At 54.3% G+C, this 14,884-nt stretch overlaps 6 protein-coding genes across 6 annotated transcripts; 2 read left to right on the top strand and 4 right to left on the bottom strand.

The window, feature by feature from the left end:
* Positions 1-51: 51 nt before the first annotated feature.
* On the top strand, positions 52-1,921 carry BO97DRAFT_90923 (mannitol-1-phosphate 5-dehydrogenase). Its single transcript, XM_025701129.1, has one exon. The coding sequence runs from the start codon at positions 359-361 to the stop codon at positions 1,523-1,525; it is 1,167 nt and encodes a 388-aa protein (XP_025550763.1). The 5' UTR covers positions 52-358; the 3' UTR covers positions 1,526-1,921.
* BO97DRAFT_478356 (enoyl-CoA hydratase/isomerase family protein) lies at positions 1,857-3,061 on the bottom strand (the record flags this gene model as incomplete). The annotated part of the gene is made up of 3 exons (XM_025700620.1): positions 2,695-3,061; positions 1,898-2,536; positions 1,857-1,864 (listed from the first exon to the last, which is right to left on the bottom strand). Exons 1-3 carry the CDS (start codon positions 2,921-2,923, stop codon positions 1,857-1,859), a joined length of 876 nt encoding a protein of 291 aa, XP_025550764.1. The 5' UTR covers positions 2,924-3,061.
* Positions 3,062-3,202: 141 nt separating this feature from the next.
* adaB (chromatin-binding transcription regulator ADA2) lies at positions 3,203-5,469 on the bottom strand. The gene is made up of 3 exons (XM_025698391.1): positions 4,981-5,469; positions 3,489-4,886; positions 3,203-3,438 (listed from the first exon to the last, which is right to left on the bottom strand). Exons 1-3 carry the CDS (start codon positions 5,071-5,073, stop codon positions 3,370-3,372), a joined length of 1,560 nt encoding a protein of 519 aa, XP_025550765.1. The 5' UTR covers positions 5,074-5,469; the 3' UTR covers positions 3,203-3,369.
* A 715-nt stretch (positions 5,470-6,184) lies between these two features.
* Positions 6,185-8,706, top strand: BO97DRAFT_91025 (serine/threonine-protein kinase). Its single transcript, XM_025701130.1, has 5 exons — positions 6,185-6,441; positions 6,539-6,682; positions 6,764-7,924; positions 7,983-8,347; positions 8,397-8,706. The coding sequence occupies exons 1-5, from the start codon at positions 6,414-6,416 to the stop codon at positions 8,592-8,594; spliced, it is 1,896 nt and encodes a 631-aa protein (XP_025550766.1). The 5' UTR covers positions 6,185-6,413; the 3' UTR covers positions 8,595-8,706.
* Positions 8,707-9,741: 1,035 nt separating this feature from the next.
* On the bottom strand, positions 9,742-13,399 carry BO97DRAFT_470812 (coatomer subunit beta'). The gene is made up of 6 exons (XM_025699988.1): positions 13,175-13,399; positions 13,002-13,064; positions 12,930-12,951; positions 12,840-12,871; positions 11,513-12,781; positions 9,742-11,457 (listed from the first exon to the last, which is right to left on the bottom strand). Exons 1-6 carry the CDS (start codon positions 13,190-13,192, stop codon positions 10,237-10,239), a joined length of 2,625 nt encoding a protein of 874 aa, XP_025550767.1. The 5' UTR covers positions 13,193-13,399; the 3' UTR covers positions 9,742-10,236.
* Positions 13,400-13,716: 317 nt separating this feature from the next.
* BO97DRAFT_405991 (complex I NDUFA5 subunit family protein) lies at positions 13,717-14,689 on the bottom strand (the record flags this gene model as incomplete). Its single annotated transcript, XM_025695314.1, has 3 exons — positions 14,116-14,689; positions 13,946-14,050; positions 13,717-13,888 (listed from the first exon to the last, which is right to left on the bottom strand). Coding segments are annotated over exons 1-3 (710 nt in total), but the record flags the coding sequence as incomplete, so codon positions are not given.
* Positions 14,690-14,884: the final 195 nt, after the last annotated feature.

Genomic DNA, 14,884 nt, shown 5'->3' on the forward strand with positions numbered 1-14,884 from the left:
TGAAGTAAGTGATGCTGCGCCCCTCTCCCCTCTTTCCTTCCCCTCTCTGTCCCTCTCTGTGCTGCCTCCGCGGCTTCATATAATACCCCTCCCATTCCCCCCTCCTCAATCCTTTTGTTCTATTCCTTTTTCATTCACCATCAACATCAACATCAACATCAACATCAACATCATCTTCCATCTCCAATCATCAATCATCATCTCTCTCTCCCTCGCCTCCCTTGGTCCTTCCATCTCTTGTCTCATTCTCTCTATCTAGATCAGACAAGACACTACTACCACCCAAGACTATCACATCCCCACTCTTCCTCTCTTGACTACTGTCACGCTCTTATCTCGTTCATCACAATAATCCATCATGGGTAAGAAGGCTATCCAGTTCGGCGGTGGTAACATCGGGCGTGGCTTCGTCGCCGAGTTCCTCCATGAGGCCGGCTACGAGGTTGTCTTCGTCGATGTTGTCGACGCCACCGTCAACGCCCTTCAGAACACAGATTCCTACGAAGTCACTGAGGTCAGCGAGGAAGGCGAGAAGACCAAGACCATTCGCAACTTCCGTGCCATCAACTCCAAGACCCACGAGAGCGATGTCATCCAAGAGATCGCCACTGCCGATGTTGTCACCTGTGCCGTCGGCCCCAACATCCTGAAGTTCATTGCCCCGGTGATTGCCAAGGGTATTGATGCACGCACCATGGAGAAGCCGGTGGCTGTCATTGCTTGCGAGAACGCCATCGGTGCTACTGACACTCTCCACGGTTTCATCAAACAACACACCGCCGAAGACCGTATCGAGACTCTGTACAACCGTGCCCAGTTTGCTAACTCGGCCATCGACCGCATCGTCCCCAACCAGCCTCCCAACGCCGGCCTCAACGTCCGCATCGAGAAGTTCTACGAATGGGTGGTTGAGAAGACTCCCTTTGGTGATGTGGGCCACCCCGATATTCCGGCCATCCACTGGGTCGACCACCTCGAGCCCTACATTGAACGCAAGCTATTCACCGTCAACACTGGCCATGCTACCACGGCCTACTTTGGTCACATCCGCGGCAAGCGCATGATCGCCGAAGCATTGGCTGATCCCGAGATTAAGGCGATGGTGCACAAGGTTCTCGGGGAAACCGCCTCCCTCATCACAAACAAGCATGAGATCTCCGATGAGGAGCAGAAGGAGTACGTGGACAAGATCATCAACCGTATCTCCAACCCCTACCTGGAGGACAACGTTGACCGCGTGGGACGTGCTCCCCTGCGCAAGCTCTCCCGCAAGGAGCGGTTCATCGGACCTGCTGCCCAGCTTGCTGAGCGCGGCCAGAAGTACGATGCCTTGATGGACGCAGTCGAGATGGCCCTGCGTTTCCAGAACGTGCCTGGTGACCAGGAGAGCGCCGAACTTGCGCAGATCCTCAAGGAGCAGTCCCCTGAATCCGCCACTAGCCACCTGACCAGCCTGGAGGAGAGCCACCCTCTGTACCCTGCGGTCCTCGAGCGGGTGCGCAAGGTGCAGGGAGTCAAGGTCTAAGGACTTGCTTCTTCAACGGCTGCCTCGCCGCATCTGAGGTACTTTGTTATGTTTTACGATGTTCACGAAGATCATTGCCAGTTCAGCAATTCCGAGTTGATCACGGATCTGGAATCCGGAAGCATGTACAACTGGTTCGGCCGCAGGACGGTCCAAAACCATACGGGATACGGCGAACAAATGGTCGGCGCGAACGGAGCATGGGATACCAGCATAGGTTTTTTTTTAATTTCTCTTCGGATTCTTCTAAGTACTTGCGAAGCACTGAGCATTTCATATACAATGCATGATTGAGCTATGAACTATTTCTGGTTAACTGTAGCTAGTAAATCTAGTAATCTAGTGAATTGTACTTAATAGTTTACAGCTTACTATCCACCCACTTGGGGCTTCTCTTCTCGACGAACGCCCTCAAGCCCTCTTTGATATTCTCCCCCGCGTTCAACTTCTCCATCCACTCCTCCATGAGCCGAACGGTAGCCTCGTCTGCCCCGGCCCCGTCCCACCCCAGGTTCACACCCGCACGACTCACGACCACCGCATCGGGACTATTGGCCGCGATCCGGCCCGCGACCTCCAGCGCGCGGTGCACGACGTCCCGCTCGGGTTCCCCCTCCGCGTCGACGGACACAACCTCATTGACAAACCCCCACCGCTGCGCCTCCCACGCGCTCACCTTCCGCCCCGTCAGCACCATCTCCAGCGCCCGCTGCCGTCCCACCGTCCGCACCAGCCGCGGCAGCGCCCCCGCCCACGCCACCACCCCGCGCGCCACCTCCGGGAACCCGAAGTACGCCCGCTCCGACGCGATCACCACGTCCGCGTTCACTGCCATCTCGCTTCCGCCTCCAAGGCAAAGTCCGTTCACTGCGAGCACGATAGGTTTCTTTCCTGTGCGCCGGGAGAGGCCTCCGAAGCCGGTTGAGGGGGTTGTTGGGTTTGAGTTTGAGGTGATTGTGTTTTGAGCTTGGGGTTGGGGTTGCGTGGTGGTTGTGGTTGTGGTGAGCCATTCTGTTGGGGGTTTAGTTCTTTGGCTTTGGTTTGCTTGGTGTGGTTTGGGGTCATAGGCTCGTCTGGGGAAGGCCTTGGGGGGTGGGGCTAGCTGGGCTTTGGGGAGAGCTGTGCTTGACTGTGCTTGGGCTTGACTGAACTGGGGAAAATCCGCTCACCTTTCAAGTCCGCGCCAGCGCAGAACGCCTTCCCCGACCCCGTTAACACACCCACTCGTATCGCTGGGTTAGCGTCCATCCACTCCCAGATCGCGGCGAGCTCGGCGTGGCCTTGCGAGTTGATGCAGTTGAGGTCGCGGGGCCGGTTGAGCGTCACCAGCAGGATGTGCGGGAGGGGGAAGGAGAGGAGGGCGTATTTTGCTGTTGGTGGTGATGGTGCGGAGGTCATCTTGGTTTCTTGGGTTTGGTTCTGGGATTTTCGACGAGAGACTGCCGTTGGAATAATATTGGGGGTTTGCGATGAAGGTTGTTTGGGTGTCTAGAGTCTAGACTGGAGTCGGTATTTATGGGGAAGATTCCCCGGAGGGGACGAGTGGAGTCGCGACGCTCCCAGTGGAGTTGCCGAGGTCCGGAGAGTGCTTTCGCTTTAGGCACGCTACGCGCTAGGACTACAGTTGCATAGCTGCATGTTGCGTATCACTTCAATCGGGTATAGGTAGCTTACTAGGACTCAATCAATAGATCTACTGCAAACACTAATCGTAGATCAAGCTATGCATCATTCATGTCGGTCAATTCCGGTCAAACATCACAGCAACAAGTCAGTCCTCCCGTCCCAACGCCTCCCAACTCCAGTACAAAACACACATCGAGGAAGGTATCCAGACATTCAATTCAGCCCTTGTTGATCCAGCCACTGTGCACCATAAAGTCGTAGATACGACTGGACTTGTTGCTGTCGATCTGCCGCACTGTCAGTCTATCGCCCATGCCGCTACCACCGAACGACTCACCTTGCAGATGGTCCGAGCATCCTTCTTCTTCAAGCTGCCCCCCTGCTTCATCGCCTCCTTCAGCAACGTCTCCTTGATCACCAGGTACGGCTTGGGCTGGATGTGAAGCACATTACACACTTCCACCTCCTCCTTCGTCAGCAGGTGCAGGTCGGGCGCCCCCTCGTTCTCGAGCTTCCACGGGATCACCCCGGTCAGGGGCTGCACGACAAATTTGGTCTTCGCCGCCGGCGTGGGGGTGCTGAGCCCGTCGCCGTTGATGGCGAATATTCGGTCGAAGTCGTTCAGGGGCTGATTGGGCGGCTCGGGGGCCTTGGGGGCGCCGGACGCCTTCTGGAGCCGCAGCGGAAGCTCGGGCGTGGTCAGTTGACTCGCCGCGGACGGCTGCTCGGGCTGCTGCTGCTGTTTCGGCCGTGTGCTCGCGAACCGCTCAAAGGAGCCCTGGGGCATCATTCTCTGGGCGCGCTGCTGCTTCTCCTGCTCGTACTTCTCCCCGCCCTTCAGATCTCCGATGCCCATCTGTCGCCATTCCTGCAGTTGCGCGATCGCCAGCCGCAGGTTGTGCTCGTACTCCAGCCCCTTGTTGAACTCTTCGAAGTCGTCGTGGTTCATCATCCGGGCGAACGGCTTGGCCTTGTTGAGTAGATCTCGTTCCTCTTTCGTACGCTTCTTTTCCAGGGCCGTGTTCTTGCGGTACTCGAGGAGATTGTGCTCGAAGAGAACCTTCTTGCGCTCGGTACGCGCCGTCAGCCGCGAATTGTAGATGTCCACCACCGTCATCTTCAGCTCCATCTCAGCATCCAGCTCGCCATTCGCCGTCTCGCCCGCACCGGGCTCAAAGGTCATATGCTGCACCGCCTCCTCCGCATCGTTCATGAATTCGGTCTCGAACTCCAACCGTCCCGGCATGTAGCCCTGCACTTCGTGACACGCCGGAACACTGGCCGTAGGCTTCTGCTTAGGCGTGGTCGGAGGAGCCGCCTTGGCGGCCTCTTTGCGCTCCTCAATGCGCCGCTTCTTCCGCGATTGAAACTCTTCCTTGGAGATGGAGTCGGAGAGGCGCGTGTCCTCCGGATCGGCGCGGGCCGGGAGTGGAAAGTTGGGACTATTGATGTATGTGTCGATGTAGTGATCCCGGACCTCCTCTTTTGTGCGATAACCTCCGATATGATCCGCGATGTCGGCCCATGACCCCAGCCCGTAGATGTCCGCGCCTTCCAACAACAAGAGCTCCTCGTCAGCGCCCCAGTCCTCCTGGAAAATGGGCACGGAATTCTGCTCGATCACTTGGAACGGGTGGGTGGACGGGTCGTGGTTTTTGGATTTTTCGCCGGCCGCGAAACAGGGAACGCAGAGGTCGTACTCATGGCATGAGGGGTGGGCACAGGATACGCGAACCTAGAGGCGGGGAGGGACGAGGTTAGACCACATACGCCCAACCACACAATGCATCACAGCATATATATCTGAGATATTCCAGGGAGAGGTTTACCGTCGAAGTCACATCAACCGAGCAGATGTCGCAATGGTATTTGGTGCCTGCTTCGGTGCCGCGCGAGGCGGTCTTCTTCCGTATTACACCCATCGGTCGCGGTTCCCTCTCATCCTCCACTGTTCCCGTGTCTGTTGCGACCACACCGACGCGCCCTCCAGTCAAGGCCGAGGGCTATGCTTTTATGACAGAGAAGATTGCGCGCGGGGAAGGTCTGGGGGTTTTTGATTGCCGATAAGAGACCGCAGAGTGGTCGAGACCGCTCAAGGGATGGTGTCTAGAGGGTCTCCGCCGAGTTACCGGGTAGGTTGAATGAAGTAAGGAAATGCCGGGAAATCGACGGAATGGTAAGTCACGCAAGATCGTCTTAGTGGTTAGCGGGGTTCCTGAACAGGCGATCAAGTAGCACAGTCAACAAGGATGGTTATGTTCGTAGCCTGGAGAGGAAGAAGGCGGGAAATGCTTCAGTGACAGGTTGAGCTGAGGTCGGCACTCTAGCACTTGCGGGCTAGTCGTTCCCCGTTCCAAGCCGGGATCCTAGTCTTGGTGAGGGAGTGACTGAGCCTGGAGTCGGCCTCCAATTGGTGGACATGAACCAGATCGGGCGGTGGCTGAGCCACTGGGGCGAGTGCGCTGCCGTTACCTGATTAGGACTAATGGGGATGGCCAGGGGTTGCACCGCCGCGCGTTTCAGGAGAGGGTGTGTCTGCCTCAGGTGTCAAGGTATCAAGGTATTCAGGTGTCAAGGCAGTAGTGGTGTTCCTGACCCAATCAACACTCCGCCCTGGAGACTGAGGCTGAGAGTCTGTTGGTTAATTTGGTTGGTTTCTTTCCCCCCTCTTTCAAGGTTCAGTCGGACTCTCTCTCTCTCTCTCTCTCTCTCTCTCTCTCTCTCTCCCTCCCTCTCCCTCCCTCATCTCTCCATTTTCGCTCCTTCTCACTCGCTCGGTCTTATCAACCAAGTCTCTCCCTAAAACTATTTTGTACTCGTTGTGTTCAACTTTTTCTTTCGTGTTTAGCTCATACCTATTCCTCCATCTCTTCACCCTGGAGGTTGGTTGCTTGTACAGTGGATAGTTTGTATCGCTGCTGTTATCGCTCAATCCTCCCTCCCTCCCTCTCTCCCCCTCTCTTTCTAAACACTCTTCTCCCCCTCCTCTCCTCCCCTCCTGTTGCTGACCGCTTGTGGCTGTGGCGGTTCTGCATTCTATCAACTGCACTTGACTGGTCTGCTTCTCGCTCGTCTTTTGCTATTCCTAGACCTCCCCAGACTTCTTCCGGCCTCTCCCTCCCTATTCTCTCCTCCACATCTCTTTTGCCTATCCCTCCCCTCCCCCCGTTTATAAACATCTGTCCCCGGACAGATCGGTTTTCCTTTTCCTCCACGTCTCTCCTCCCGATTTCCTCCTCACCACTTCTCTTCAGACTCAACCATGACAATGTCGTGGAAAATCACTAGAAGTATGTGTTCCCCCCACTTTAAGGTGCTTCGACGCTCCTTTTCTCGATCCTACAGGTCAAGGAACTAACCGATCGTCTTCTATCTTTTGTCCGCCAGAACTAAAGGAAACCCACCTCGCTCCTTTGACCCAAACCTTCACGCGGTCCTCCTCCACATCCACCATCAAGGGCGATTCCGGTGAAGAGACTCCTGTGGTCTCGCAAACGCCCACGATCTCAACCTCTAACGCCAACGGAATCAGTATGTTGTTTGCTTTTGCCTGCTTTTTTGCCTCCCCCTTTCCCCCACCGCCGACCGTCCTAACTGAACTTCCCGCTGCAGATGCCTCGGAATCGCTGGTCTCTCCGCCCGTGGCCCCTGTCAAACCCGGTATCTTGATTGTCACCCTCCACGAAGGTCGAGGTTTCGCTCTTTCGCCCCATTATCAACAAATCTTCAATTCCCACTTCCAGAACAACAATGCCTATGGCATGCGTCCCAGTTCCTCGTCCTCCCACTCCGCCCATGGCCAAGCCGGCTCCTTCGTACAAAGCGCCCGTCCCCAGTCGACGAGCGGAGGCATCAATGCTGCCCCCACCATTCACGGTCGCTACTCCACCAAGTACCTTCCTTACGCCCTCTTGGACTTCGAAAAGAACCAGGTCTTTGTCGATGCCGTGTCTGGGTCGCCAGAAAACCCACTCTGGGCGGGTGACAACACTGCCTACAAGTTCGACGTCTCGCGCAAAACAGAGCTGAACGTTCAGCTTTATCTCCGTAACCCTGCCGCTCGCCCCGGTGCCGGTCGCAGTGAGGATATCTTCCTCGGTGCGGTCAAGGTTCACCCTCGTTTCGAGGAGGCTCTGCCGCACGCGGAGGACCCCAAGAGCAAGAAGGATAACAAGCAACCGCAAGAACGTCAGGCTGGCCAACTCGGCGCGGAGTGGCTGGATCTGCAATTCGGTACCGGCTCGATCAAAGTTGGTGTCTCCTTCGTCGAGAACAAACACCGCAGCATGAAGCTGGAGGACTTCGAACTCCTGAAGGTCGTTGGTAAGGGTAGCTTTGGCAAGGTCATGCAGGTCATGAAGAAGGATACGGGTCGGATTTACGCCCTCAAAACCATCCGCAAAGCTCACATCATCTCCCGCTCAGAGGTGACGCACACTCTGGCGGAAAGATCGGTGCTGGCCCAGATCAACAACCCTTTCATCGTTCCCTTGAAGTTTTCCTTCCAGTCACCGGAGAAACTGTATTTTGTTCTCGCTTTTGTCAATGGAGGAGAGCTGTTCCACCATTTGCAAAGGGAACAGCGCTTTGATATCAACCGCGCTCGGTTCTACACGGCTGAGCTTCTTTGTGCCCTGGAGTGTTTGCACGGATTCAAGGTCATTTACCGTGATCTCAAACCCGAGAACATTCTTCTTGACTACACCGGCCATATCGCGCTGTGCGACTTCGGTTTGTGTAAGTTGGACATGAAGGATGAGGATCGGACGAACAGTAAGGCTCACCCGCAGACGCATTAACTCCAACTCAACTAACCTGTTTTGAACAATAGCGTTCTGCGGCACTCCCGAATACCTCGCCCCGGAGCTCTTGCTTGGCAATGGATATACTAAGACTGTCGATTGGTGGACTCTGGGTGTCCTTCTCTATGAGATGCTGACGGGTCTCCCGCCGTTCTACGACGAGAACACGAACGACATGTATCGCAAGATTTTGCAAGAACCCCTTACGTTCCCTAGCACCGACATTGTCCCTCCCGCTGCTCGCGATCTCCTCACGCGACTGCTTGACCGTGACCCCCAGCGTCGATTGGGTGCCAATGGTGCCGCTGAGATCAAGTCGCACCATTTCTTTGCAAACATTGACTGGCGCAAGCTGCTCCAGCGGAAGTACGAGCCAAGCTTCCGACCCAATGTGGTATGTAATACCTATCATTCTTTTTGTCTTCACTTGCTGATTGACGCAGCTGGGCGCTCGCGATACCACCAACTTCGACCGCGAATTCACCTCAGAAGCCCCACAGGATTCCTACGTCGATGGCCCTGTTCTGTCCCAGACGATGCAACAACAGTTTGAAGGCTGGTCTTACAACCGTCCGGTCGCTGGCCTTGGCGATGCTGGTGGCAGTGTCAAGGACCCCTCTTTCGGAAGTATTGCCGAGTAAACCCTTCTACGTGTCACCATCCAATGGACTGGTAGTTCTTGGGGTGGACATAAAAAAAGAACACAATGTGACATCAAGACACGAAGAAGGAATTGTTTGAAACAATTCCCTCATTTTGTTCCCTTTTCATCTGCATATCCTGCCTGCGATGTAGCTCGGGTTTCTCTCATCATTTTCGCTGTCTTCCTTTCTGTCTCCTCTACCAGCACAGGGAGTACATGGGACTATTTTTGTGGCGAGTTTTGCTTTTTCCCTTCCATGGCAGTGATCTTAGCTGAGCGCTTTGTGTGTTTTCCTTTTAACCTGCATGGTTTGCATCCAATACAATCGAGGCAGGTCCCTTTGGTCCATTTCTCAATTCCTGTCTTTTCTTCATTGACCGCCGTCGTGTCTATCACTCTTGTCTCTGATGTGTTCATTGGAGTGAAGCGTTAAACCTCCGAGTCTCTCTTCCTAGAGGGACACTCAGGCGACATAAGCAGCAACACACTGTCGCTCTTCTCCCCCGCCAGCTTTCAATACGGCTTACAACGGATCCTTGATGACCTAGTCAGTCTCTGTGCAAACGCTTGCTTGTGACTATGGTCTGCTGGTTTGATCCAATGAACCTTGCTGAGGCTTCCACTCTGTCTTCATCCCGAGGAACTGGAGTCCGCCTGGGATATTTCAAACTCGCTTTACACACCAAAACATCAAACTGTGCATATGTTTTTCCGTGTCAGCGGTCTCGATCTAGACCTCTTGTGTTTTGTTCATATTTTCTCTAGCTCGATACCTTTCCTGCTGTTGATTTCGGGTTTAGTGCAGGGAATGGAGGGACTGGAAGAACGAAAGAAAGAAATTACAGAGAATGAGCTTTCCACCCCCTTTTCTTTTCTCTCATGATGTGGCTGGTTCATAGACATCAATGGATTTTTTTTCTTCTCTCTCTGGCATTGAGACAGTATACCGTAGTGGTTTCTTTATTAGATTGGTGTTCTATGATTGTAGTGGGGATTTTTTTGTTGTAGACAGTACAGAGAGCCTGGGTTCCGGAGCGGGCTTGGTTGATGAATCAAGCAGAAGATTCCCCCGCATTGACGAACAGAGAACGCCATACACCGTATACATGTAATAGCGTAAGTAGTATATTGAGAATAGAACAAAAGGGCCATACATAAAATTTATTGACTTCATAACGAACAAGTAGGAGAAAGGTAACCACCAACGGAGAGAGATAAAACAAAAAAAAAAGAAGCTATGTAAAAGGGGAAGGGAGGAGAAATTGAATCAAGAACACAAGGGGGAAAGGGGGAATAATCCACGCAAGCCAGAATTTATAAGCTGGTTGTCAATACATCAAACAGAGGAAGAACGGAGAATCAGAGGGGTAGATGGATGGATGGATAATAGGTAAAAAAAAAGCTTTCAAACAAGGAAAAACAAGGAGAATATGCATTTATGTAACTTCTTTGCGGGGGTTCCCTTCGAATTCATCAACCGCGTTCGTTCTCACTCCTCCATCCTACATTTGCGTTCACTGTTCCCCACTCCATGACGGCGCTTGAATACAACCATATGACCACGCAGAACACATCCCATGTCACGGAGAAGAAAAGGAAGAAGAATCTAGCTTAGGGTGGGTGGACGGTAGAGAGCGCGTCTACTCGGACTTTTCCTCCTCTTCCTCCTCCTCCTCTTCAGCAGCCTCCTCCTCGGCTTCGTCCTCGGCTTGTACCTCGGGGGCACCGTTGTCTGCGGTCTCGTCATCGGCGTGGACGTCGATCAGGGACTCGGAGGAAGGAGGTTCGGGGACGGCGGTGATCGCTGCGCCGCCTTCGCTTTCGAGGCGGATGTACTCGTCCCATTCGGGGAAGAGGTCGTCGTCGGCGGCCGCGTCAGGGGTACCGGGAGGGATACCGATGAGGCGGGCGATCTTGGTCTTGCCGTTCGACTCGAGGGAGGCCTTCCATTGGGCGACGAGTCCGGGGGCCCGCGAAGGTTTGTAGGTCTGGGCGAAAAGGACGGATTCGGCGACCCGGTTCGTCCGCACCAGGAGGTCGATGCAGCCGTCGACGTCGCCGAGGGACCAGAACGTGGAGAAGGCCACGTTGTGCAGACCGGCTTCCGAGGCTTGAGCGGCCAGCTGCCGGAGCCCGTCCTTGCTGCCGCTGGCGGTGTGCAGGAGGAGAAGCGAGCCCACGTCCTTGGCATTGGTGAAGCATTCCTGGGCCAAAGCCAGGTTCCAGCCAGCGAGAGCGGCGTCTCCGACGGTCTTCCACTTGTGCTCGACGTTGGCTTCGCGGGCGATCTCCAGGGCGATCTCGAGGTTGTTGAGGGCAAGGGCCAGCTCGAAGCGGTGCTCTTGGTCGGTTGCAACCTCGAGTGCCATCTCTTTGTACCCTTGTCCCTCCAGGAAGCGGGCTACCTTGTTCATCTGGTCTTGGGGAACGTCCTGGAGCAGCTCCGCTGCCGTGTCTAGGTCGCCGCGCAATACCACCGTCTGGTACTCGACCATGCTGAGAGAAAGGCCGAATGATACGACGTTGACATCCTTGTCGGCAAGGTAGACGCGGCCATCACGGGGCAGGTAGCCCAGGACGTACATACCCTGGTCGAAGTGGGAGATGGTGTAGGTCTGGTCGCCGACCAGGTAGTTGAGACGATTCGTCGAATTCGTGTAGATGAAGCAGTCTCCAACCCATTGACCCGTGCGAACAGACTCGTTGACATCAGTGACAACCTCAAATGCGGACTCCACACCATCTTCGTCGGCCTCACCGGCGTTCAAGCCGTTGATGTAGTTCTCCCGGGAGTATCGAAGGACGTAGAAGGAATCTTCGCAGGCGAGAGTCACCAGCTCTCCCGACTCAGACCAGTATACCTGATCGGGGTGTTAGCGATAGGTTAGTGGCGTATTTTTTGAATGTTCTGCTTACAGCCTTAGGATCGACTTCAATGCGGCGGACCAAGTTCCCAGTCTCCCAGTCAAACATGCCGATTCCACCTTGACCCTTGACACCCAGTAGCACACCATCTGTGAGGCCTTCGGCTTGGAAGCCCACATCAAGTCCACCGCTGACTTCCTTGAAGTTCTTGAAGATCTTGACACTGGTGGTGGACTCGCGAATGGCATAGTCGTTGCTGTTGTCTTTCGAGCCCCAGGCGAAGTCTAAGGCTTGACCGAATGCCTTGTTACGCCAGGCAAGAGCAGTGTAGATGATGTATTCGCCATCACCGCATACCGATACGAACCGTCCGTTGGGTGAGTGTGACAGAGTCTGGGGGTAGACTTCGCATGATCCCAACTCTTTCGTAGGCAGAGAGATCGGTGCACCGTCCTTAATGGTGGCATCGCCGCCCTTGATTACTGTGGAGACAACCTCATTGTGCCTGGCCCAGATAATCTTTCCTGAACCGTCCATAGAGACAGCTGGCTCCTCCCGACCCATCTTCACGACCACCGCACCATCATCGAAACCAATCGCGACGCCCTGTCGGCCCCGCTGGTAAGAGACACACCACGCTCTCTCCAGGCCGTAGCTTAATGACTGTTCGAGTCTGTATGTGTTCGCATGCCAGATCTTAATGGTTCCATCTTCAGAACCAGAGATGATCACCGGCAATTCCGGGTGGTAGCAGGCAAAGGAAACATTGCTTGTGTGTCCTTCCAAAGTGGCAATGAGCGCTTTCGTAGTGTAATCCCAGACCTTGACGGTCCGGTCATCGGAGGTTGTGAGAAGGTATGGCTTGTCTGCTTGCGGGTAATAATCGACATGGTTCACACCCTTAGTCTCGTGGGCCTCCAGGGTGAAGTTGGCATGTGGTGAGCCAAGGCTCCAGATCTTAACGGTTCGGTCCAAGCATGCGGACGCAAATGTGTTGGTGTCCTTGGGGTTGATCGAGAGCCCCATCACATAGTGGCTGTGACCCTCATAGACCTGAACACACTTCCAGCCTTTCTCCCAGTCCCAAAGCTTGATTGTCATATCATCCGACGCGGTCAGAACGAATGGTTGTGTGGGGTGCACGACGATTGAGCGAATGTAGTCTGGGTGGGCCTCGAACGATGCGATCTTCTCAGAGGTGTTGTAGTTGTAGACGCGAAGTTGGAAGTCATCTGAACCGCAGACAATCCAGTTCTTGCGGGCAATGAACCGACCGGCTCGTACAGGTACATCGGTGAGCTCGAAGGTTTTAATGATAGACTGACGTTGGTCATCGTTAGCAATGTCGTGTACAAAGATTGGCCGCAAAACAACATACCTGAGTCTCATAGGACCAGATGTAAACGTGACCTGTGTAATCCTATTAGCGCATTCGAGACGGTGATCGAGCCGCGAATCTTCAACGCACCGCTGTATAGTGTGGTAAGAATCTGCAAGAGGTCAGCGCCTATCCATAGTAGCTAATGACTAGGATACTCACCCATGGCTCAGTTGGATGGAAATCAATGCCCTTCACCCGCTCGGAGCGGGCGAACAGCTGTCTCTATTAGATGACTGTCAGCGGTTTGATCATTTTTCACAGATCTCAATACCACATATATAGACGCGCCCCTAAGTAACAGCCCGCGTCATCTCGAGAGTCGAATTCCGTACCTTAACATCCAATTTCATCTTGTGTGGGGACGTAAGGTCGCGATTATGTGCGGCGTCGGAGGACGGGCTGTGAGAAGGAGGGGGGAACCAGGCCACGAGCCGCTTTACCAGCCCAGCCCGGGGACGTCAAGAACTCCCGAAGGAAGAATAAGTGATTAGCGCAAAGCGAAGAAAGAATTCCCCAGCCCGAATGGCCTCCGAGGTCAAAGCAGATGTTATAAGGACTGACAGCGATGTGTCCACAAGGAGATGGAATCCCGCCAGCTATCTGGAATCGGCTAGTGACAGGGGGAACTCACCGCCTACGGTTCTGGATCGCTCGTGCGTCGGCTTCATCCATGTCTACGGGCTATACTTATACCAGATTCATAGATCTCACTTCTTGAACCAGGTTTCCTGAACATGTATTTCATAACAGGCCCTGCTTTAGAAGAGGAACTCTTTTGACGAATTCCAATCTGCCTCATGATAGGCTGGATGAAGCGGCGTTACCTTGGCGAACAAGACATAATTGCCAGGAAACTAGTACAGTACATTGACATGCCGTTGGGATTGGAATTGATTGGACACACGTAAACTTATAGTTACAAGCAATAGGAAATCTTGAGTCAAGTCTGTCGTTCATGAGAACATCCTCCTATACCGAGCCTCTACTCATGACGCTCAAAGTAAGACCACTGACCAGGTCTAGGCTTCTCCTCGAGTTCCGACCAGCTGTGAACGTATCAGTACGCATCCCGTCATACCAGTGGATCATACGGGTAGACTTACGCTTGCGACTTGTACAACTCGTCAACGACCTTTAACTCACCCTCAGCGACCTGGATGACCTCTTCGATGAGACCAGCACCGATTTGCTTCTCAATTTCAGAAACCCTAGATTCACAAACCATCAGCACATTCCGCCTATTATGCGCTTCTAAGAGGGACAATTTCCATACTGTTCTACCGTCAGAGCGGGCTCAGCCTCCCACTTCTGGTGCTGAGGGAAGAAGTCCGATTCGTTGTTCTTGGCGGAAGAACCCTCCTCAATCAGCTGTGCGAAGCGGGCTTCTTCTTCCGGGGTACGAGCGGGACCTTCAGTGGTCGCCTCCATGGCTTCACCGTCCCACTCCTCTCCACGGACGTTATCGCTGCCATCGGGACGCTCAGTAGCTGCGTACGTGCCGTCGGCTTGACGGAGATTGGCAAAGCGCTCAGGCTCGGCGGCCAGAGTCTTCTTCACGCGCTCCAACCAAGCTTCAAATCCAGGCGGCTTCGTGGACTCGATGATTTGCAGACGGTGGCGGGTCAATGCTTCGGTGGATTGACGGTAGACAGAAGACTCGGGGAAAGACTTGAGCTTGTTCAAGGTCGTTGTGTAAAGGAAGATCAAGGTGGGACGGGGGCTGGGGTGAGTATTGAGACCGGCCAAGCCGGTAGGAGCGAAGGGCTCCAAGTAGCGAGCCGGCTTGACGTTGGCCAGCAACCGGAGTGTCGACCGCATTGTGATCTGGGGATATGTGAGGAAGGAAGTAAAAGGAGTGAAAAAAGACCTAGGGGCGCGAGTGATATCAGGCCCAATGGCAGACGACAGCGGGGTGACTTACGGATCGTTCATTCACGATGAGCACACTGGATCGGGATGGATGCAAGAAGGGTTGAGGTTCCGACACGGATTGCGGAGAAACTCGGTCCCGGGCCTCCCTCCTGCGCCTCTTCCTCCTCCTC

This window comes from Aspergillus homomorphus, assembly GCF_003184865.1.
Source record: "Aspergillus homomorphus CBS 101889 unplaced genomic scaffold BO97scaffold_21, whole genome shotgun sequence".
Classification (NCBI taxonomy): Eukaryota; Fungi; Ascomycota; class Eurotiomycetes; order Eurotiales; family Aspergillaceae; genus Aspergillus; species Aspergillus homomorphus.